General features: G+C 34.9%; 3 protein-coding genes across 11 annotated transcripts in view; 2 read left to right on the top strand and 1 right to left on the bottom strand.

Moving 5' to 3' along the window:
* The window catches only part of LOC109532872 (semaphorin-1A), a 60,612-nt gene extending 57,365 nt beyond the window's left edge, over window positions 1-3,247 (top strand). Inside the window, exons 8-9 of the mRNA XM_019897968.2 lie at window positions 791-1,261; window positions 1,713-3,247. Of these exons, the coding sequence (XP_019753527.1) occupies window positions 791-1,261; window positions 1,713-1,878 (637 nt within the window). The 3' untranslated portion in view covers window positions 1,879-3,247. The remainder of the gene's footprint in view (window positions 1-790; window positions 1,262-1,712) is intronic.
* Window positions 3,248-4,283: 1,036 nt separating this feature from the next.
* On the bottom strand, window positions 4,284-21,928 carry LOC109532870 (oxysterol-binding protein-related protein 8). 5 transcript variants are annotated; one of them, XM_019897962.2, is made up of 15 exons: window positions 21,764-21,928; window positions 21,492-21,702; window positions 21,197-21,243; window positions 20,888-21,133; window positions 20,689-20,833; window positions 18,677-18,883; window positions 18,450-18,622; window positions 18,225-18,391; window positions 17,969-18,164; window positions 17,387-17,662; window positions 17,019-17,334; window positions 16,740-16,963; window positions 16,527-16,681; window positions 14,368-14,454; window positions 4,284-4,471 (listed from the first exon to the last, which is right to left on the bottom strand). In XM_019897962.2, exons 2-14 carry the CDS (start codon window positions 21,682-21,684, stop codon window positions 14,382-14,384), a joined length of 2,418 nt encoding a protein of 805 aa, XP_019753521.2. In that variant the 5' UTR covers window positions 21,685-21,702; window positions 21,764-21,928; the 3' UTR covers window positions 4,284-4,471; window positions 14,368-14,381. The 5 variants fall into 5 exon arrangements, with proteins under 5 accessions (XP_019753521.2, XP_019753516.2, XP_019753518.2 ...); XM_019897957.2 differs by lacking the exons at window positions 4,284-4,471; window positions 14,368-14,454 and adding an exon at window positions 14,703-16,386; XM_019897959.2 differs by lacking the exons at window positions 4,284-4,471; window positions 14,368-14,454 and adding an exon at window positions 14,703-16,371.
* LOC109532871 (epidermal growth factor receptor kinase substrate 8-like protein 2) lies at window positions 4,874-14,362 on the top strand. 5 transcript variants are annotated; one of them, XM_019897966.2, is made up of 9 exons: window positions 4,874-5,022; window positions 5,126-5,228; window positions 7,831-8,107; window positions 10,338-10,493; window positions 11,177-12,208; window positions 12,260-12,394; window positions 12,450-12,546; window positions 13,263-13,741; window positions 13,979-14,362. In XM_019897966.2, exons 3-9 carry the CDS (start codon window positions 7,847-7,849, stop codon window positions 14,081-14,083), a joined length of 2,265 nt encoding a protein of 754 aa, XP_019753525.2. In that variant the 5' UTR covers window positions 4,874-5,022; window positions 5,126-5,228; window positions 7,831-7,846; the 3' UTR covers window positions 14,084-14,362. The 5 variants fall into 5 exon arrangements, with proteins under 5 accessions (XP_019753525.2, XP_019753524.2, XP_019753526.2 ...); XM_019897965.2 differs by having other exon boundaries at window positions 5,123-5,228; XM_019897967.2 differs by lacking the exon at window positions 5,126-5,228.
* Window positions 21,929-22,427: the final 499 nt, after the last annotated feature.

The raw sequence follows: 22,427 nt of genomic DNA, 5'->3' as shown, positions 1-22,427 counted from the left end.
TAATCCTTAAAATTCTATATAAACTTCTTCTTTATCGTTAAACGCCTCCTTTTAAAAATACGATGTGTTAGAAAAATATGTTTTCGCCCCAAAACCCGTAGCTGATGAAAGGATTTTTCTGCGATAAATACCTGACACTTTTTATCAATAATTTTGCAGGATGCATATTTGAGACCTGAGCGCACGTTTTATATCACCATGTAACAAAAGGATCATATAAATTATACTATAAATCTGTCTGTTTCTCGATAACTTATGTATCCTATATTGAGATATTTGCCACTCATTAGAAATTCCTTTACCCAATTACGCATTCTAATTAAGGATGTTTATGAGAGTATATGTAAATCTTGCTTTTATGTACATACAAATAGAAGCTAACCATGACTGCAAAGTTTATGCAGTTAGATGATCGCGATCATTAAATTTACTAATATAAACGAATAACGCTGAAATATGTTTTACGACCCTTTCAAAGTAAAGCTAATGCCTTAATTGGAATCTCAACCCACAGTATTCAATGCAATGCAAATCGCAATGGTATCAAAATGAGTCCATTAATAAAAATAAGACACTTTTGCCACAAATGAGTTGTTAATTCCGACTCAACCTCTTATGACCAGTCATTTATTATCTCCCGTCTTGACGATTTTCCTGTTTGCATATTTCATGAATAAGCGATTTTCTTCTAAAGTAACGTCGAGTTTAGCTTTGTGTTAGTTGCAATTGAAAACAATTCAGAAATTATTCCTGACACCATGTACTTAAAAAAATACTCTGTTCTTTTCAGTGAATGCATTGAACTTCGAGACCCTCATTGCGCGTGGGACCAAGTGAAGAACTTGTGCGTGAGCGTTGACCAAGCGACATCCTTCAGATATCTGGTGCAGGACATCATCAAGAGCAATGGGTCCAAGTGTAAAGTTTCCCTGAATGAAAAGGCACCACGCAAAGACGTGGATGACACGATAACTAGTAACTCTATTGATGAAGAGCCGAGCTCAAGTGCTAAAGAACTGTCTCTTCAAATCGACAGTCGACCCGAACCGGATTGTGAAAACGACATTAACTCTGAGTTTCGAACAGGATGTTCACAAATCAAAAAAAGTGAATTCACGTCAGGCACGTTGTGGTGGGGCATTGTGGTGGCTGCTATGGTTGGACTCTTCGTGGGTTTTGTGGGGGGATACTGCGTGTCAAAAAAAATTTACATGCAGTATCCTAGCACACCCTTTATTGAGCAACATAATCAATTAGATAGGTAAGCATTTTCGAGAAACTTGCTCCAACTAAACTTGCATCCAAGAAAAAGATAAGAATGATTTTAAACCATCAAATGAAACTAACTATTATCAAAAGAGTTCGACTTTCGAGGGCCATTATTTGAAACTACTGGGTTTTTAGGCCGTCCTTCAATAGAATTTCTTCCTGACTTCGCACGCACGAGTGGCTTGCGTCTTCAGAGGTGGTTTGCTTGAATGCTTACACTGATCGGAACAGTGCGCAGAACACTCGTGCTTGCGAAACGTCAGGAAGAATTTCTATTGTACGACGCCCTAAAAACCCCCTAGAAACTAAATATTGTTCACCGGCTTCTGATTAATCTGCGAAAAACATTTCTTGATTCAAAGGAGGAGACGGTTCAAATAAAATGAGACTCGCTGTCGGTTGTTGTATTTTCAGTTTTTTTAACTATGGTTTCTTTTTTTCAGACTTAATGGAAATCACAGTATGCTAGCCAGGCCTAAGACGGTAAACTTAGACCTGAACGTAACTTCAGATACTCTTCCGCCAAAGAAAGATAATCTAGGATCTCTGAAAAACTTAAATATCGCCAATGAAGGGACACTGCAGAAGATCAAGAAAACGTACATATGAGAATCGATATTTTTTAATTGTGTGCTCGTTTAGATTTTTGTTACATATATTTTTGTACCTGCTACTTTACGTTAAATTATAGACTGCCTTTGATGCTATTTTCTATTTTAGAGAATACGTAATAAGAATCTCAAGTAGTTTGATAGGGAGCAACTGCAACGCGCAGTAATATTTTAATGCCCAATTTTTATGCAAATTTGATTTGAAAATCACTGTTGAATCAGAAGTTGTATTATCCCGAACAAAAAACTTTTATTATATACTCACACTCTTCGTTATATTTGGGAAGCTCAATGTGTTATACATGTAATTATTTGTCTACTAAATACTTTATTTTAATTTAGATATACCAGGTAACAATGCAGTAAGTTAAAAACACTGTTTTATTCAACAACAACGTTTAGCTGTATTCAACCTTGTGTGAGGCACAGCTTACGTAATGCTGCAGCATATTTGAATGAAGCTATGTTAATAAAGAGATAGCAATGTGGTAGAGATGATGCTGAAATACTGAAAGTAAAAATAAAAACGTATTGTCACTTTTCTATTTCAGCACCATTTCTCCCAGTTTAAAAATGCAGAAATTGAAACGTCCTTAAGCAATGACTACATGGACAGATCCAAACTTACACTATTTTTATAGTTTAAAGATACGTATGTACAACAGAAAAGTCTTTCTGCATGTGCAGACTGACTTCGGTTAATATTAAGCTCAATACGTTTCTCCGCCTGGTTTAATATTGGGGAAATTAAGATACTTTTAAGCTGAAATGTAAATAAGCAGTTGCACCAAGTGTAGGTTTTCGTTCACGTTGTTTAACAATATCAGCGTAATACGGACACTTGACGAAAGTCTGTAACGGGGATATGTATTGAACTTAATAATTGTTTTGATATAAATTGTTTCGCGAAAGTATTAGTTGAATATAAAAATGAGATATTACAATGTGTACAATGTTTAAGTTATCACGATTAATTGAATTGGGCAGATTCGCTTTTATCGTTCATTTTTATTATTAGGCGGCCAAGTATTGTGTAAGTGAAAAAATGAGCCCGTTTAATTAAGATTTATTTTTGTATTTTAAAATTAGACCTTCTTTGTAAATAGTTGGATAAGTTAATTTTACTTTAGTTTCAGGTACAGGTTTGGCTGTGATCTACAAAAATCTACATTGCCTTTATTGAATTAAATATTAAGCTGTAAGCGAAAAAGTAATTGAATAATTTTAACAGTCTTTTTTTTAAATAATGAGCACAATAAACTTATTTAATTATTTTTTCATTTAAGGTCGTTTTAAGGTTAACGCCGTAGTTGAGTTACATTCCAATAGCTATTTTATTGTGTAAGTAAATAAAGTTTTAAAAATGATTGAATTTTTTAATCCATTGAAAACCCGCACGTTTAAGGTGTCCTCGATGCATAGCTTTTCACTTCAAGCTTCGCAGGATGCATCTATAGGGTCTTTGCCTATAATAAGGCCTAAGGTAACAAACAAAAGTCGAAGCCGCTGAAAACGCTTAAAATCATCATTTATTTGGGCTGTTGAGCGCAGAACTATGATTTAACTGGAGTTTAATTCAAAGATTTCAACTTGAAGCTCCGAAAGATGCATATATAGGGTGTTTTCTCAAACGAGTCTATAATAAGAAAGTATCGCGCATAAAGATCAAACCCGAACGAAGAAAAACTAGAATTTCAATTATTTTGGACTTGAAACGCAGAAATCGGTTTTTCGTAGCGTTGGTTCTAACAAGTTCCACAAGATGCAAGTCAAAAGCGGTTTAAATTCGCATTCAATTTTCCTTTTTTTGGATCGAAAGAGTGTAACGTGCTTTTCAATGAGCTCAATCATGAAAATCGTACATCATTTGAGGAAAGAATGCAACGATTCACCAAACACTCGGGTCCGCATCTGATGCCGTTTAGCCACTTTTTCGATCCAAGTTTATAATTTCACTAAAAAATTTACACTTCAATATTTTACAAAACACATTAGGACTGGTTTATCAATTTATATACAGTGTGAGTCATTAGTGAGAGCGCGAAATAGAACAGCAATCGAATCGAATAATGTAACTTGAGCTAACGATAAAAGAAAACTGATCTCTTTTACAAGGCAATTTTAATGGAAAACGCTCCATTTTTACCACTGCAGGTTGACATATAATACGATGCCAAGTCGATAAAAAATCGCAAACGCACAAAATTAACGAACTGATCAAAACACACTGAGAAGGCAGAATTCAATTAGAAAATGTATGTAAGGTAGTACCTACCTACAGATCTGAGGGATTAATTAGCTAAAATGTTTTGCTCCAAAAAACAAAAAGAGTCAAATAAATTGAATGTTTTCCAAGACTTAATAAGGGGCCTCACTAATCTTTATAGCTTAAAAGTGCACAGACTAAACATAGTGGTGTAATTCTGAGTTTATAACCAAGAATAAGAAATAACGTATTGCAGAAATAATCCATATGAAACATCTGACGTTGAAAATATTGCTGCTCATGAAAGCACAACTTTTAAGAGTTAAAAATATGCAAAAGTTAGTATAATGGACTCGCCAGAAGAGGAGCTTCTTCTCGATGTCACCTGAAAAAATTAGAAAACTGTTAGCAAAATGGTTCCAATGCAAACTGAGAAAGAAATGTTGTTGAAATCAAGCTTTTAGAATATATTAAAATTACAGTTATACAGAAACTTTTCAAAACCCGGAAACTTGTTCGCGCCTTTCACCCGTTATTGGGCTGAATCAGTGTATAAAGCTTTCGAGCGTAATTCTTCTGAGGATGCATATAGTTGTGCTAGTGAAACGTCGGGAAGACATTTTTTCCCATGACGCCTTGAAAAAACTCTTCAATTTCAATCATTGATTATGAAAATGAACAAAATAAAACTGACATCGGCTCAAGGATGGACACAGTGTTATCCTCAATCTCCGACAATAAATCAGCGATAAGATAAAGTAAATTGGCGCAGGTATATAGAAAATGTATATTAAATTAGTCTTATGTTAGTTAGCGAGCCGACACAATATTGATTCTTCCAAATTCTAAGCTGATTGTGCTGAAATTTCGAGATACACCTGGTAGAAAAATATTTATTATTTGAATAGGTACTGTATAGTGGTACCCATACAGCAGGTAAGCGTTCCCATTTTTCCACGCATGTGCCTAGGCATATAATCGACTAGGCAGTACCTGTCAGGTGAAATAAGCAGACAATCTTTTCAATACTAACTAGTAGTTTCAGTGCTGGGTGTTCGATTTGGACCTTTAAAATTCGGATAAGAATTCGGTATTGTCGGAAATCGGTGTTCATTACTATGGAATTTTAAAATATTCATCAGGTAAGTCGATTTTGGGAATAGTATTGCCTTGGACAATCCAGGTACTGTTATTCAGTGCCGCTGTTTGGTTCTCTTCGCCACGGTGGCTTTGATTTAAATAATATAAGTGAACAGTCAATTTTCATTCGTTTGCTTGGTACCAATTAGGAGTGAAATTATTGTTATTTTTAAAGGAATTCATTGTTTACTACGATTTCGGTACCATCACCGCACGCCCACTTATTGCAGTGGTACGCCTTGAAATTTGCTATCCTCGTAATATATGCAAGAAAATCTGAAATATTCGAGATACCTCGCTTGGCGATGAATTCTTACCTCATTCTTCACATTCCATTCTTGTATGTTGGAAGGTGTGGCGCTCTGTGTATTCGTAGTTTTATATGGTTAACGCATTTTTAATTAGGCATTTAATTTAACTTTCGCTTTCGAAAATATATTAAAAAAAAACAAGCCTCATCAATAAGACATTAAAATAATTTCGTTATAAGTACCTAAATAGCTGAAGAATCTATTAGTCTGGAAAGTGTCAACAGCAAACACCTTGCTCTCTACTAGTGACCATAAGTTTCTACTATCCCTCTCTAAGCAAGGTATAAATTGTTTTTAATATAACGAATGAGTGTCAACGAATCACAAAAGGAAGATAAAGATTACACGGAAAACATGAGAAGTTCAATTATATTTTTAATCTAATCTCGAATATCCTTTCTGGATTATTACTCTGGCACATACATGTATTGATATTATTATTCCGGAGCGTTGTCATACCTTTATTTAAAAATTAAACAATAGCTAGAAATAGATAAATCAATAAAAATAGTAGGTTCATTATAAAACGTTCCAACAGCAGAGCGTGAGATAGTGGAGTAGTGAACTTTATATATTGCGTATTTTGATACACTTTTGTATTAATTGGACTTGTTTTTCATGCTGTAAGTATGTAATTATTGTTGCTAGATCAGAAATGTACACTACGAATTTGACTAAGTGACTCGGTTTAATATGCCGTCTTGAAGCTAACAAAACGTAATAATAGAACCAGATTCCAATGCAAAAATTTATCTGGCAGTGCATATGTTTCCAATAGAGATTTTTCCAGTTCAAACTTATGTTGCAACAATTATTTAACCGTTACCTCACTTCAATTATTTATTTATTCACATTATTTAATTGTGTCTGAATTAAATCAGAGTAACGCATTAAAAGTAAACCCTACTTTATAGTAACCACTATAGGCGCAATAACTGTTACTGGACTAGATAATTGAGAGACAAAAATATAATTGGACTGTTTGAATCCAATAAGTCTAATTAAAATTTTATACGTGCTAAAAAAGAAGAAAAATTGATTGGAATTTTCATAAAAACAGGTGATGAAATGAAAAAACTCACGAAAATCAGAAGAGATATGATGTTCATATAATCATATGCCCTCAAACCGTTCGGTTTCCAGATACAGGGCGTTAAAATTAGAAAAGAAATTCCATTGAATTCTTTGAAATACTATTTGCCTTAACCGTGGACCGTGAACAATTACACAATAATTAACAGTTTTCTTGATTTTATTTGTGATAAGCAACGAACCCCTAATATTCGTCTAATATTTACTTTCAATCCATTAATTGACTATTTTGCAAAAAACTTGCCCAAATACAAAAAATGCATGCAAAAGTTTCTAAATTAAACTAGGAATTTAAATAGAGTGTAGTCGTACGCAAAAAGTTATGGGTTCTAACATGTACATTCTTCCAACTGTTTGACAAATTGAACGATGTATAGAATTTCTCATTTCATTTGTTGTTGATATAAAATTTTCGACTTAATTTTGTGACTTTGAACCGCTTTAATTAATGTTTCCGCATTTAAAAAGTGTACACACTGTATATAAAAGTCAGCAAACGCACAAACTAACTGTGTTTTAATATACAGTCATCGCTAAATTTAACTTGTAAAGCAACCTAGACGTAAAATCTTCATTTAATGTTATCTTTTATAATTTATGTTAATACAACTGCAATAAATGGATATTGAAACATCATGTTAATTCACCTTATCTGCAAGTTTAGTTGCATGAAATTACAAATGTTTGTTTCAAGTCAGTGTTTAAGGTTGAGTTTTTTCAAATTAGTTGCAACTAAAAGTTACCGGTTCCGAGATTTCACGCCTTTAATAGTAAGGACGCAAGGTGTTGATTTACAAAACTGTAAAGAAAAATGCTTTGTCTGATGTCTTGCAATGGGCTGAAAATTTTCAAAGCTCCAAGTCTTAAATTGGGGAACTTTCGTTGATAGCACTCGAAATTGTGGCAAAAATTTTCTAATTAATTCACTAGCTTCGCTAATAAACATACATCATGTCAGCCGATTTAAAACGATGAGAACTGTTAAATAATACATGCGATCTGATGGGACTTTCATGACTGAATAACTATTAGAAACTTTTTAATAAAATTCAATTAAGTTGCTATGGCCATAAAGCTACTCAACTGACGAAAATAAAAAAATCCCTTTCTTACAGCTCATGTTGATACGCTGCAAATAAGCGTCATATATCAACCATGTTGTTATCACCAAGTTAATAATGTATTTCATTTTTCCTTGAAGAGAAACGATTGCAAAAATGGCTTACCGAAACGGATACACCCGAGACGATAGAGATCTGGATAGGGACCGCGATAGAGACATGAGGGATGATGGCAAGGCCCCAATTCACCTTATTGAGCACTTAGCAACATTCAGCGTGTCTCCAGACATGGGTATTCTTTATCCCATTGATGGAATGCGGAGATTAAGACAAATGGAACAAACGAATGGAATTTGGTCGCAAAAGATGCAGCTGTGCTTAGATCATCCGTGGGTTCTTATATTGGACGAATCAGGGGTGAGTATTTCTTGGTTTCAAAAGAGCCAAACATTGTCATTTATTTAACCGTGTGGGAGAATAGCAGGTAACGAAACGTTTGATACCTGTTCTAATCTAGTACTAAACTTATTTAAGTCCTAGGGATTTTGACAAATACATACCACAACCCATTTGGCTTTATAAAATCCTTGATTCAAAATTTCTATAAAATATTTGGAGATAAGAGTGGTTCAACCAGATTAACTGCAAACGAGTTAATACACGTAATAATAACTTTATTGTTCATTAGCGGAGCAATAAATACTTCAACGCGGTAATCACGTCTGGCATTCTGGTTTTCCAGATTCAAAATATCCGTAATGTATAACTAATACGACACGTTTTTCAACACATATTCCGGGGCACGCACTTCACGACAAATGAGATCAGCAAATCGACCGGCCGCCGAATCTTAAGAAAAAAAATCGGGTTGTTTATCGTTCAAGTAAACAAACATCTACAGTTTTTAAATGAAAACATAATCTCGAAATGTTAACTTGTCAGGTACAAGTATTTACAGCCTACTATACAACATGCCAATCACAAAAATACGTATCGAACATTACTGGAGTATTGCTCATTTTTATTTAGGGTGAAGCACGCACCAAGTTTCTTGCGTGTTTTGTCATTAAACAATTCTGCATTTTTTCAGTAATAATACATTGACGGTCTTGAACAATTCGGATCTGCGTATAAGGCCCGGACGGATTTTGCACGAACACCCTGTATAATTGAAAAAATTAAAGATTTGCGAAACGAATGTTGGTGTGAATCCATGATAGATACTCATGGTTATGGACTTTATAATTCGATGCGTGGATGATTAATTAAACATAAGCAACCCATGGGGACTTTTATGATGACTAACTTATAAAAAATCCGATTTCTGCACTTCGTACATTTGCACAGCTGGGGCGGATTTCTAATTAGCAAATATGAGTTCACTGTGTTCCATACTAAGCCGGACACTAACATTTTAAATGCCTGAATTATTCCGGATTTTCTGTCCCATAGTAAGCCGGTCACTAGTTTATTATTTATTTGTCGGAATGTTGCTGATAATAGTAGATATCCGAAACGATAGAATGTGGACAGGACCGGGCTTGTGGCAAGTTGTGAGTAATGGTGCATTTAAGCTTGCGGTATTTTTTCAAAGGAGAAAGGGGCTGAAGGAAGAAAAGGAAAAAGAAAAGGCTGGAAGAAAAAAACAAGAAAAACGATTTCATTGTTTAAAGCGATTTAAAATTACGGTTTTCTAGATACCGATAGTGGATTTTGCAGAAAATGATTTAAAATCTGAAAAATTAATTTTAGAAACTGAAAAACATTTAGATTCTTTTCGTAAAAATAAGAGTGGGGAGTAAGGAAAATCTAAATGTGATGGAAGAAAGTGCATGTTTCAATGCAAACAAAACTTGCCACAAAATGAATAAATGCACATCACTTGGGTTAAAATTGATCATATTTCACAGTAAATTTTAGTCACAAAAGATGCAATTGGAATGGCATTTTTGACCGAAATGCAGAACTTTGAAAAGGGGAAAATATTGAGTGCAGGTACGATAGATAACATTCAGGGCTCAATAATTGACTTGTCCAGATTTTCTTCCTGAAGGCCCCCAGAAGACCGATCCTTAAAATTTTCCACTTTCAAATCATTATAAAACACCGTGAATTTTTGCATTTTGTGCTGCTGATATTTAATCCTTTTATCCCATTATCACACTCAAAAGGCTTATGGTATTGAGAAGACCAACCCAAAAGTTTATACGCTTTTATCTTGGAGTTAAATAAAATTTGAGACGCGTTCCGAAATTTAAATATATATAATAATAATAAATAAAATCCTAATTAGTTTAATTTATTAGAAGTTATTCTGCAGTTGCAGGCTTGATTAATCAATAAAAATTCCGATCATTCGCACCGACTATAGGAAGTTAACAGTAATTTGCGAATCGCTTTATGCAAGAGAGTTGACAACGGAAATATTTTATTGTTTCAAAATAAATTACGTGTTCAATTGATACAGAATATTAATCATTATCTCTTAAAGCTACCGCTAGACTGATTACTTATTAATGAACTCAATCAACTAACAACGGTTGAAGCAGAGGAAAATATCAGGATTTCAATAAATCTTCTTTAAATTCAATGCTTACACTGTGGACCAACTTACAAAATGCTAATCAGCCATTGTTGTTTTTTACAGACTATTGTAGAAAAATTTCCCGTTAACGCAATTCAAGACCCAACAGCATTCATGAGTACAGAACCAATGGATATGTACAACAACATTTTAGTATTTATCATTGCCGATTCAAGTCAGTCTTCACATTCACCCGAAATGCAAATGCACATATTTCAGGTAAGGAGAATTTTTCACCTTGCACGGTGCGTGGGAACTGTATTTTTCGTTTTGTAACTGAATTTGTTTAACTAAGTTTTTTCACATTATATCAGCACATTAACATAATTATAATGTGTGGTCGAAAGTACTTTCAATAGTGGTTTTTATGGTATGGAAACAGTCTTAGTGGTGACATTTAATTTATAAATTCATACACTTCTAAAATACTTCTGTAATTTAAATAACCTGAAATGCAACGGCAAAAACTTTCAACGTTTTGAAATATTTTACAGTAATTAATAAGTTAATTAAACACACAACAATTAAGTAAGTAGGCATTATGGAAAACGACTTTCAAACCTGTCTTCTACAAATTAATTGCCACCATATGGCCCCAAAAATTCAATGAAAATTGTATCATTGACATCAATACTGCTTGTTTTGTTTTAAATTTGCATTTAGCAAATATTGAAAGTTTTTATTTACGTATTCATTGGTTATTGAATTTATTTCACAAAGTACTTCACTTTAACAAACGCCTCACAAACTGATAACATTATCTGTATAGATAATATTGTAATATACGGAATACTGCGTCATGTAGGTAACAAAAATATCAGTGATTGAAATGAAGTCGAAATCAATTGCATATTCAGTATATAAGTGGTTGACGAGGTTTAGATGATCTATTGTGTTTCTAGTGCCAGAGCATATCAGCGCAAGACTTAGTAGAAGATTTAAAACAACTCAGAATGGGTAAACCTCCAAATAGAAGCCGCAAAAGCAGTATTCCACCACCATCGCATAAACCGCCTCAGCCTATCGTTAACCCAGCTCGAGATCATTCGAGGGATTATTTTAATCAGAGATCGGACTCAGAGCTAACTGAAAATAATGACGATGCCAGCTCAACAACAAGTGAAAAATATGAACGAGACGTTACGATTTTAAACCACTGTTTCGATGATATTGAAAAGTTTATTGCAAGATTACAACATTCGGCTGCAGCAGTTAAGGAACTAGATCGCAAAAGAAAAAATAGAAGAAACAAAAAACGCGACATGGGAGATGGTATGCTGACCATGAGAGCAAAACCGCCACCAGAAAAAGAATTTATCGATATTTTCCAAAAGTTTAAATTATCATTCAATTTGCTGGCGAAACTCAAAGCTCACATTCACGACCCAAATGCTCCCGAGCTGGTACACTTTCTCTTCACTCCATTGGCACTGATAGTGGAATCTTCACACGACTACTACTTCGATCAGCACATTCCGCAGAATGTTACTGCTCCACTCCTTACACGCGAAGCCATCAACTTACTCATGAACTGCGTTACTAGTAAGGAAACTGAACTTTGGCATTCACTTGGAAATGCCTGGCAAGCACCAAGGGAACAATACCGGGGTCATGTTCCTTCCTACCACCCAGTTTTTATGGATGGCTGGTCTCCAGAATATCCAGTTGATGAGCCGGATTCTAACGAGAAACACTATCCAGAGGATGATGATTCGGACAGCAACTTCATACCGCCTATTCTAGAGAGTACGGCTAAGAGCGACATTTCAGTGGATTCCATTGAAATAAAAGGCGACGAAAAAGGATTTGGAATGGGACAGGAAAGATTCTTGGAAGAACTTCAGAATAGGGGTGCTCACATCGTCCAAGTCACGTATCCTAGAACGGCAAACAACGATAAAGAACTAACCGTTGTTAGAGGCGAGTTTTTAGAGGTAAATCATTGGCATAGTAATTAAGCACTGATATGCATTTGATTGTTTCAGATTTTGGACAGCAGTAGAAAATGGTGGAAAGCTCGCAACAGCAAAGACCAAATAGCACATGTGCCAAACACTATCGTGACCCAGTACCATTCAAGCGGCCTAAACCATCATCACAGAAGCGCGCTTCATAGAGAGGCAAGTTGCTTGAAATCGAATCAAATTCAGTTTAATGTTCGTTGATTCCCCACAGGACTCGCCTCCACATTCACGCTACCCTGGTCCAGGTTCTAGCGATGATTACAGGATTCAAACGAAACCAGCCGAGGCAATTAGAAACGAAAGACAAGGTAAGAAGGGCGAATTTCGCTATTTCTAGCTGCTAGCTTGCTTATTGTGTACGTCCTGACTGTTTCTAGTGGAGTGTTCTGGAAAATACAAATAATTTTTTAAATGTTAAACAAAAACCATATATCCAATCTATAGATTTGTTCAAACGGCTGTTTGGCGTTGGCATTAATTGTAGTTACTGTTTTTTTACGTTTGTCTTACTGTTGTTGTGTATTTTGTAGACTTGACTTAAAAATAGGTTTCGTCAGTTATGTAGAAAATTCGGAGCGTTCTTTACATATCAAAAATTAAAAAATGTTTGGTGTGTTATTGACTCATGTAATCAGTCAATTATGCCCGTTTTTTTAATACATAAAAGAGTGAGAAATGAATGAAACTGACTTTTCTACAAGCCGAAGAAATACCCATTTATCTATAAATATATCTGCCTTAAGTCAACTTTCAATTAACAGACTTGCACATCACCAACCATAATATTTCTTCGATGTATTTAATATTTATTAAAACCACGTTGTATATACAGAGTATTTTTTATCGATTTTTTACTAACTGATCATATGGAAGTATAATAAAATGTAAGTTTTCTAAATGTTTTGTGCTTTGATGTCCGTCCTTGTCCCGTTTAAAGCCTTTCGGATTCGTTGCTCGTGTGAAGAAGCCAGCTTCAAGCGCAAGCCCATTATTAAACACTACCTGAGATAATCTTACATTTTAGAGGAAAGAACAGTGAAACAACCTCCTCAACCTCCCCCATTAATTCCGGTTCCTGTACCTCCGCCTCCACCCCCAGCGGCACCTTTGCCGCCACCTCCTCCTCCACCAGTCGTTTCAGAGCCCTCAACTCCAAACTCTCAATTGAAGAGAACTGCATCTCGCCAATCTATGGGTCCAATGGCGAGTGATGCGGTACAAGAAGAACTCAACAGCGTTTTGACTTTATTGAGAGAAAAAGAGAAAGTTCGCCTTGATATTAGATCGACCCCGGAAACATATATTGATAAGAGAAGCAACCCGAAAGAGGTCCAAGCCTGGCTTAAGGCGAAAGACTTCAATGAAGCCATTTGCAGTAAATTTAAGGGAGTAACCGGTTACCAGCTGTTGGCAATGTCCAAACAGGATTTGGAGAAAGTTTGCGGAGAAAAAACCGGAGCGAGGCTCCATTCGTTCCTGCTTGTACAAAAATCTGTTAGCGGGGTGAGTAGTGTAAATGACCTTCAGTGTGAAAATGATTACCTAATTCTAATTTAATCGATTATGTTATCCAGGCACTTGAAATCTCCCTAGAATACCAATTACTAATCATAATAGTGTGCATAAATAAAACGCCGGTGATGCCAGCTGATAAAATTTGGCTTTCATTTGATAAAATTCAAGTGGACATGATTATTAATTTTGAGAGAATTCGCTTTAATCGCATATTTACTCTTTCAGTTCAAAACGTATCGCACTACAGAACTTCAGAGACTCTTGGCTAAACAGCGAGAAAAAATTGAGCAAAATCCAGGAGAATATGAGGACAACAGTTCGGACTTTTAATTGTTAACTGATGATAAGATATAGTTTTATGTTATTTATCTACCCACTGATATTTAAAAACGCTATAAGAAAATATTCGCTAGTTATAGAAGCAATTGTTCAAGAGTTCAAGTTTTCGTCAACTTATTTCAACACTTATTTTAACTTCATATCAGCAATCAAGGTATTTTTGAGCTCCGAATAATAAAATTATGTAGGTATTGTACACGTTCCTATTTTAAAAGATAAATGTTCTTTTTAATTTTTAGCCTACAATATATTAAATTTTTACCATAGGTACTCACCTGTATGTTATTTTTTACCGCTTGTGTCCGATGATTAGGCATCCATCCGAATCAGTTGCACTGTATTGCTCCGCTTTCCTCGCAATCCTATTAAAATACCGTTTAAATTGAAATAGAGATCACTAAACCTAACTAAGGCTCCGCCAGTGCCAAAAAACTAAAATATTCTGGTATTAGCGTTTTTCACGCTTTTGTTTTGGAATAGATCGGTAATTTAAATCAATATTTTTAAGAAAAGATATTGAAAATTTGAAGAATTATTGACGAATCGTCACTACACTAAATTAAATAATTTGAGGTAACTACCACTAAGGCCATTCAATAAGCAAACATCATAATCATTGATAGTTTATTTGATAGAACATCACCAAAGTGCGATATACTATTTTCAAAAGTGATTCCTCAAGCCAATTAAATATTTATGGACTAAAAATGCTTACACCACATAGGTAAAAATTCATTAACATCGAGATGATTTCACATAATGTACTTCTTGATAGTGGATAAAAGGAAGAAACTAGAGAGCCAATGCTATTAGCGGTCCTTCGACCCGGATATGTGCTAAATCCCGTTATAATTCTGTAAAAGTATTAAATATAACAAGACGAAGAAAATGTGGGATTGAAAGTGTTCATATCGCTCAAGACGGAGATGTGCGTAATCAATTTGAAATTGATTCGAAAAATCCAAGGAGGACTTTACTCTTAATCAATCGACCAATCTTATGGGCCCGAATATATGGAGTTGGCTAAATATGTATGCAAAATAATATAAACAAAAGTGTAAAACATTAAATAAACTTAGATAAAAAAACTAACAGTACAAAAGTTCTTAACTGTGGTTGCATAATTTAACAAATAAGGATTCTTTAAACTGGTTAAGATAACAATAAAAGCTGTTTCGACGGTCATAAAAAGAAAAACATGTTTTAGGAGATTTTTTAACAATCGTCAAACCTCAGGGCAAAAATTAAATCAAATTATATTTACCTTTAAAGAATCCTCACGAATGTAAAACGGGGGTGACTGATTAATATGATGCCGTAATAAACATATTAAATTTCACTTAAATGCAATTCAAATTGTATTCCTTAGTTGACAGGGCTTTCCAGTTAAAATTATCAACTCAACTATAAACAAGATCAATTAAGGGAATAAAATTTGCTAGCAAATACCCTTTAAGCTTCATGCGCTTGCACAGTCATTTATTCAAATTTACCAGAAAGCTCTTAACTAGTTCGCTTTAATGTCTATTACATTCCTGACTTCACCTACTGGACGACTAGTTTGCAATCTGAGCAAGGAAACTCCAATATTTAAAAAACAGCGAAACGTAATGTAAAATGTACACGGTGTTCTAGCAGAAAGAGGGAAACATAATTTATCAACCTATTTTTATTGCTCATACTTCTTTCGGTTGTGTTATTGCTATTTAATCAGGCTATTTTCGTAACAGTTCGTTACTTCAAAGGCACTTCGAAGCCATACAAATTTGTAATTGAACGAAGTCAGGAATCGGACAATCGTGCACTCCATAAAACCAATAAACATACTTATTGGTACTCGCGTACATATTTTAAATGGCAAGTGTACTAATTCCATACATGTAGACAATATAAAGAGGTATAAAATACACATATGATAAACATGAGTTTTTGGCAACAAGATATCTGGGGGATACACTTAGTTAAAAAATCCACGACGAAGTAAGAACGACTAAAAGTTAAATTAAAGCTTTAAAAGCAAGAAAACACTTTACCCTCTAACATTTATATCACATTCGATTGCACTAAAAAAATTAGTCTACTTTTTGAACATATAAAACAGACCCGCTTCGAAAACGCCCAGGAAAAAAACGACGATAAATATGTTAAAAATATTCGAAATGTTGCTGGTCGATCTTTGATTTACATTTACCATGTAGGTTACCGTTTTCTGGACCTGGTTGATCTTTTGATCGACCTCTTGGAGATGTTTATCCATTTCCTGTAACTTTGCTTTTATACTGCAACAAACATATCTGTAGAAAATTGGATTTGTAAGTCAACTTTAATGGAACAATTCTTTTTTGTGCGAATTTCAGATCGTGTCCTAATTCATCATGCACTTTACGATTACCGATCCCCCGAATGTTGCTGGTTAGGAAAACATAAAACTTACCTTGAATTGGATATGGTCTTCTCCTTTTTACCTTCTTGAGACGAATCAGAATGAAATTCATCGGTGGTACTGTCATTTGCATCAGCATCAGAAGAAATCTGCTTGGTAGCCAGCTTCCGCTTTGAAACTTTCGCGGAGCTCCGATATTCGATGATCTTCAAATAGAAAGGTAGTTGAAGCGACTCTCAAAGCTACTAGATAAAGTTCGGTTACCTGTTGTGGTTCCACGCTGATGATACTAGCAGTTCTGATCATTGGAGTAGGATGCTGAGTCCTAGTGAGGATCTTGTACTCATTTTCGTATTGGTAAAGATCATTTCGCGGATCCCAAGGACGCAAATCAGAATGTTTATACACCCACTGACCTGTCTTCAGGTCTTGTTGAAAATGCACTGGAACCCATTCCTCGCACTTAGCTTTGCGTTCTTTTGATCTAGCTGTGTGAAGCACAAATATTAAAGACATTTACTCAACATTCAGCTGATCTCTAACCTCTTTGTGCCTCCTCTAAAAGGGTTTTTTCCTCGGTAGCAGCGTTCATGTCATCTCGCTGTATGGCTGCAGAAACATGCTGCCATAATTTCTCAGACTCGTTTTCTCCTTGACTATCCAGCGGTACTGTATATCTCATCAACCTTTGCTTTCTTGTTGCGTGCGTTGAGGAGAATAGTACTTGCACCTCTCCAGTACGTTTGTCTTTTATGTTAATCGTTCCATCCCAATATCCTTCTATAGTAGCCAAAGTCTCTTTTCCCAACTTTAACCGGCCAGAGATACAATTCGTTTGCTCCGAACCGCCCAAAAAGGGCTACAATATATGATGCATGTACATGTTCAATTACATCACTCTGATCTATTACCTTCAATTTAAATTCCAGTTCAGTGTAGTACCCCGTTTTTTCACAATCTATTGTCACTTTGCCACCCAACTCCATTGTGAGTGTGCCCATTAAAATTCCTTTGCAATGAGCATAAGGTACGGTTAATTTGTAATCTTCTCCACGGGGCAAAAGCGTAAGAACAGCAGTACCATCGAGAATAGCCGATGTTGAATTGCCATAAAATTTCGATCTGGCTAATATACTAGCGCTAATCGCAAAACCATCTTGCCGGTTTGTAACGTAAAATGCCGAAACCTAGAGATTGAAAGCATTTCCTGTGCACTATTTACAATATTTTAATAAAAATAAATAATTTATGTCGCAAATTTAACAGAACGGAATATTAGTATTAGTTCAACCCCTAAAGAAAAAGCTCTGATTGGGGCCGATTTGAGATTTTTTTTCTAAAAAGAAGAAAAATGATGGCCTTCATCATTTTTACGAAAGAAGTTCTCGCACAAAAAGTCGTAGCCTTATCCCTCTGTATTAAAAACTACTGTAAACATGTCATGCAATGCTATTTAACAGTGGATTAAGGGAATGTTCTTGGAAGGTACTTACTGGAGGATGATGGGAAACTTGTTCGGCAATATAAAAGGTTTTGGTACCATTGGAATGTAACCAGAAACATCTGAAAGTTTCACCTAAAATCGGATTATAAGGCTTCTTCAGACCCTTGGGCTTTTTGTACAAGCCTGAAAGGTACCATTTAACAACCTCCTTCATTCTCGTGAAAGCGTCATCTTCGAGAACAGCTCTGAAATTGATTATTGATTGCCTGCTATACGACGTGCTGTTAAATAGTTGAAGTACTTACTGGGTTAGAATATCTACGTGGTAATAGGAATCGGATAATTTGTCGAGAAAAGATCTCGGTTCAAGAATGAATGTTGGCAAAACAACTTTGCTTAGATCCATACCAGGCCGCACTTGCCTTATCAAGTACCAAATTAAAGACTTGTGCTCTTCTGCTAATTCTTCTACCTGAAACAGGTATCCAGGAATGTCTATTTTGGATCTAAGAGTGAAGCGCTAGAGTTACTTGAGCTCCCACTTCTCCGAACTCCTCTTCAGTATTTACAACATAAAGTGTTTCAGGAGGATCGACATCCAAATCGTCGTCTTTATGGGATAACTCCGATTCCGTATCACTGATGTCAACTTCGCCAGTGCTCAGTTGAGCCCCATTATCAGCTTGACTAATATTATCCAAATCTGTATGAGATCAACTTCGTCAATAACCGAGCCAATTAAACTTTCGGCTCTTACCATGAACAAAATGTTTTTCGTAATCAGTTTCACTCCATTGTGTCTCATGCGTTGTGCTACCGGACGTGGATTTATTGCTGACTGATCTCACAAGAGCACTGTCATTTCGAATTGATATTTCCAAAGCATCGAGCCAGCACATGCCAGATGCCTGGCTGGGGGCTCGGAATATTAAGTATGAACTTGGTAGTGGTTGTACTACGGCCCCTGTACAGAAAATGTTTAAATAAAGCGATTTTTTTATAAATTATCAATTAATCAAAACTTTCATATACCTTACAATGTTTATATTAAAAAATACGTAATGGAAAGTTTTGTCAGCGAGATAAGCAGAATGCAAAACATTTTAACATTACACTTCTTCATGAAATATAATTTTCATTTTCACATTACTTTAAAAAATGCTGATAAATAAAATATGTCTTGTCTGTCTAATTATATAGAATTCCGATACATAAATAATCAATCTAGCTCAACAAAGCCCAGATTTATTAGAATTTTGGGCATAGGATGATTAATTGTAGGAAACCGTCCATATTTAATTTCCGGCCAACTAAAATTTAGATCGCTCAAGCTCAAAGCGTATTTTTGTAAAATCAATACCTTAAAGTAGGCGATTTTTACCTTGGGACGTAGTAAATAATTCTGAAGCTGATTTCTTTGAAAAAAAAATTGTAAATATTGCAGTAAGCAATCTCCATCGGTTGCGTTTTTAGGAAAGCCCCTTCGGTGAAAAATGTGTTGAAAATTATCACAGCACACAAGCCATTGTTTGCAATATACAGAGTCTCTCTAAAAACTTTACCACACATTTAGGAGGCTAAAATATGACGCTCTAATTTCGGCCAGAGTATTACATTCAATTTCGTGTCAGTAAATAGTTTTTTTTCAAACTGATGTATTATCACAATGTTCGGTTAGGGCAGTTTTTCGGCAGAAAAACTAAAATCAGCTTTCACCTTCATTATAAAATGTGTACTTTGGGCACATTTATAACGAACTAGCGTGTTTGGGCCACATAGTGTTTTAGGTTTTCGAATCGCATCCTCTATAAAATACGCCATAAAATTTAATATATTACTTTTTCATGGTTGAACTGAATATTTCCGTCGTTTAACGAGTAATAAATAACTAATAATAATAAAAAAATTGAATGTGTATTTAAAAAATTACAAATCTGATGGAATTATGAGATAATTTTGCTATAGCAAACAAGAAAACAGTCTATGTACGTATATGAACTGATTTAGTAGCAAGCTTACTAAAATAGAAGTATTTTCAATGAAAGTTACCTGATCTTGGCCTTGCTGTCGTTGTACAAAAAACCAGAGCAGACTTGCCCATTGATAATGAAATCAATAAATCCTCCTCTAAAGAATTGATATTCCAAGCACAAGATAATAATTAAGGGCAGAAGCCTTTTAATGCGAAAACGTCAATACCATCTAACGTAACTTAATAGCTCTATTATATGGAGGGCCTGGATTAGGAACTCCGGCTATTTCAGGATGACACATAACGAGAATTAAATGATTTTATGATGACAAAAAAAATGTATACAGTTTTTCAGGCGACAGTTATGCTTACTATTGGTGTATATAGAAATAGAAAAATTGGTGCTATGGGGAAGAAATTGTCTTCAGATATAAGGAAGAGTAATGGAATTTCACAAGTAAATCGGCATTAATGCTAAACTTATAATATCAATAAGTTATTGATTTAAAAATAATAAGTAAATGATTGCAAAACATCTAAAATTGGATTAATTTAGAGAAGTGACGTCTTCAATCTCGGCGATAGCAATAATTTTATACAACAATGCAAAACTTAAATATAGGTCAACGAGAGATTACATGTTGAATTTATTGTCTACGTGTTCATGTTCTATCAGACGATCCACATAGACTGTTAACTATACATGGAAGGAAACTCGGAAATATTAATTGAACTTGGAAAATGCTTCAAATAATAGGATGAGTTGATTGATGCCACTAACTCGGTTAAAAACTTACTAATAGTCTCGTTTTCTGGTCTCCTGTGTGCCCAAATGGTTTGCTCCAAAGGATTGTACAGTTTGAAGCAGAATCCGTCCTTCTTGCTGGGCCTTTCTATTACTTTGCAGGAGTTTAACAGTATCGTGCCAACCCAATGACTGCTCTGAAACAAAAAAATCGTTATAAATATTAAGAATTGTGTAGGTATTCATCATACCTTTACCTTTGACTTTGGGCTTTTATACAGAACCAGCAAACCCGGTTTTAAGACACACCAAAGTTTAGTCCACGACTTCAAAGTGCCCCGTACTTTTAACCAATCGGCTAGAACTACCACTGTAGGGTCTTTGAGAGAATTTAATAGTTCGTTGGTAACTCTTTTCTTTTCTTTCCGGTAATTTTTTCTTTGGGCCTTGTAAGACTCTTTACGCATTAGTTTGGAACATGATTCAGGGGAATGTAACTACAAGGGCAAGTACGTTGTTTTAAAATTCGAATGTAATGCAAATAGTTTTTTAGGTATTACCCCATCTGTGTTTACTGCGGTCTCGAGTCTATCTACATTTGTGATGCCTAAATATAGAATTAAAAACAAATATGTTATCAATATTATAAGCTGCCATTCGGGTACCGAAGGTGATGTTGAAGATTATTAGCAAAGTAACGGATTTGAAAGTGATCATTTTAACATAAATAATTCAAATTTTATTAATTATTCATGGAAATATTTATCCTCAGCAGATGTTATTCATTGGCCAATAGGCCTGAAGGCATTATTAACGTATATCAAATTCATAAGACGATTTTTGTAGATGACATACCTGGACTACCAGGCCCAGGGCTGTTACTTAGTGAATCTGTAGATGGCAATTTCGGCAAAATATTTAATATAACTCTTGATTTCTTTTCGTCATTTTTGGGATGAGCAGGAGTGCTTTTATTTGACGCTGTTCCCGTAGAAACCGCTGCATCTGGATTGCCAGGACTATTCTGAACCCCACTATTTGCAGACATTGTTTACGGCAAAAATAACTGCGACAATTTTTTTGCTAATTAAGTATATAACCAAAAAAATATCAGAAAACAGATTTACCTATAATCAGTGGCAACGAGTCGTTATAAACCAAAATACCAACAAATTAACACTTCTTTTATAAAATATATTCGCATTTGCACTTCAAACATCTCTGAAGTAATTAATGACAATCATAACAAAACTATAAACTCAGTTCTAAAATGTCATGCGTAAAAGCGGAAGACTAGAGGAATAAAGACAGCGCATAACTCACTGTAACAGTGTTGCCATTAGGTGCGAAATATCGAAGACATCAACATCTTCTACTACATACAGGGTGTTTGCAAAATATTTGTACCAAATTCTACCAGATTCCTGAGGTGAAGACATGACGATATAACCTAATTTGTCTCATCCAAAAGTGCACGGTTTCAGAAATAGAGGCCGTCAAAGTTAAGATAAAAAAAATATATTCGTAAAGCCTAGTTCTCATAACCAAATTTTCGGAAAAAAATTCCGAATAATCGGACGATTTGACAGCTGTCGGAAAAAGTTGAATTTATTCCAAGTTTTTCCGATTATTCGGAAGGATTTGATAGGTTATGTAAATTCAACGTAATGTTATTACACAACACATTAGAGAGATTTTCCAACGAAGACCAGAACAAGTAGCATATTAAAATGTATTCAAAAAATGCGTCTTCAAGATCGAGGAAAACATTTCAATTACATGAGATTGTCG

Source organism: Dendroctonus ponderosae, unplaced genomic scaffold (genome assembly GCF_020466585.1).
Source record: "Dendroctonus ponderosae isolate FM_Combo_2020 unplaced genomic scaffold, Dpon_F_20191213v2 Dpon_F_20191213_1, whole genome shotgun sequence".
In the NCBI taxonomy this organism is placed as follows: domain Eukaryota; kingdom Metazoa; phylum Arthropoda; class Insecta; order Coleoptera; family Curculionidae; genus Dendroctonus; species Dendroctonus ponderosae.
Note: the sequence above shows the minus strand (reverse complement) of the source record. Positions and strands in the feature narration are given on the sequence as shown.

What these genes read in the sequence shown, in the direction of transcription:
- LOC109532870 (XM_019897957.2), bottom strand. Translation starts at nt 21,684, where the DNA reads ATGTCTGCAAATAGTGGGGTTCAGAATAGTCCTGGCAATCCAGATGCA. An exon ending in ACCAGAAAACGAGACTATTA is followed by an intron (nt 18,884 to 20,688) that starts GTAAGTTTTTAA and finishes TTTTCTGTACAG; the next exon opens with GGGCCGTAGTACAACCACTA. An exon ending in TCGGAGAAGTGGGAGCTCAA is followed by an intron (nt 18,392 to 18,449) that starts GTAACTCTAGCG and finishes TACCTGTTTCAG; the next exon opens with GTAGAAGAATTAGCAGAAGA.
- LOC109532871 (XM_019897963.2), top strand. An exon ending in TTATATTGGACGAATCAGGG is followed by an intron (nt 8,108 to 10,337) that starts GTGAGTATTTCT and finishes TGTTTTTTACAG; the next exon opens with ACTATTGTAGAAAAATTTCC. An exon ending in TGCAAATGCACATATTTCAG is followed by an intron (nt 10,494 to 11,176) that starts GTAAGGAGAATT and finishes TTGTGTTTCTAG; the next exon opens with TGCCAGAGCATATCAGCGCA.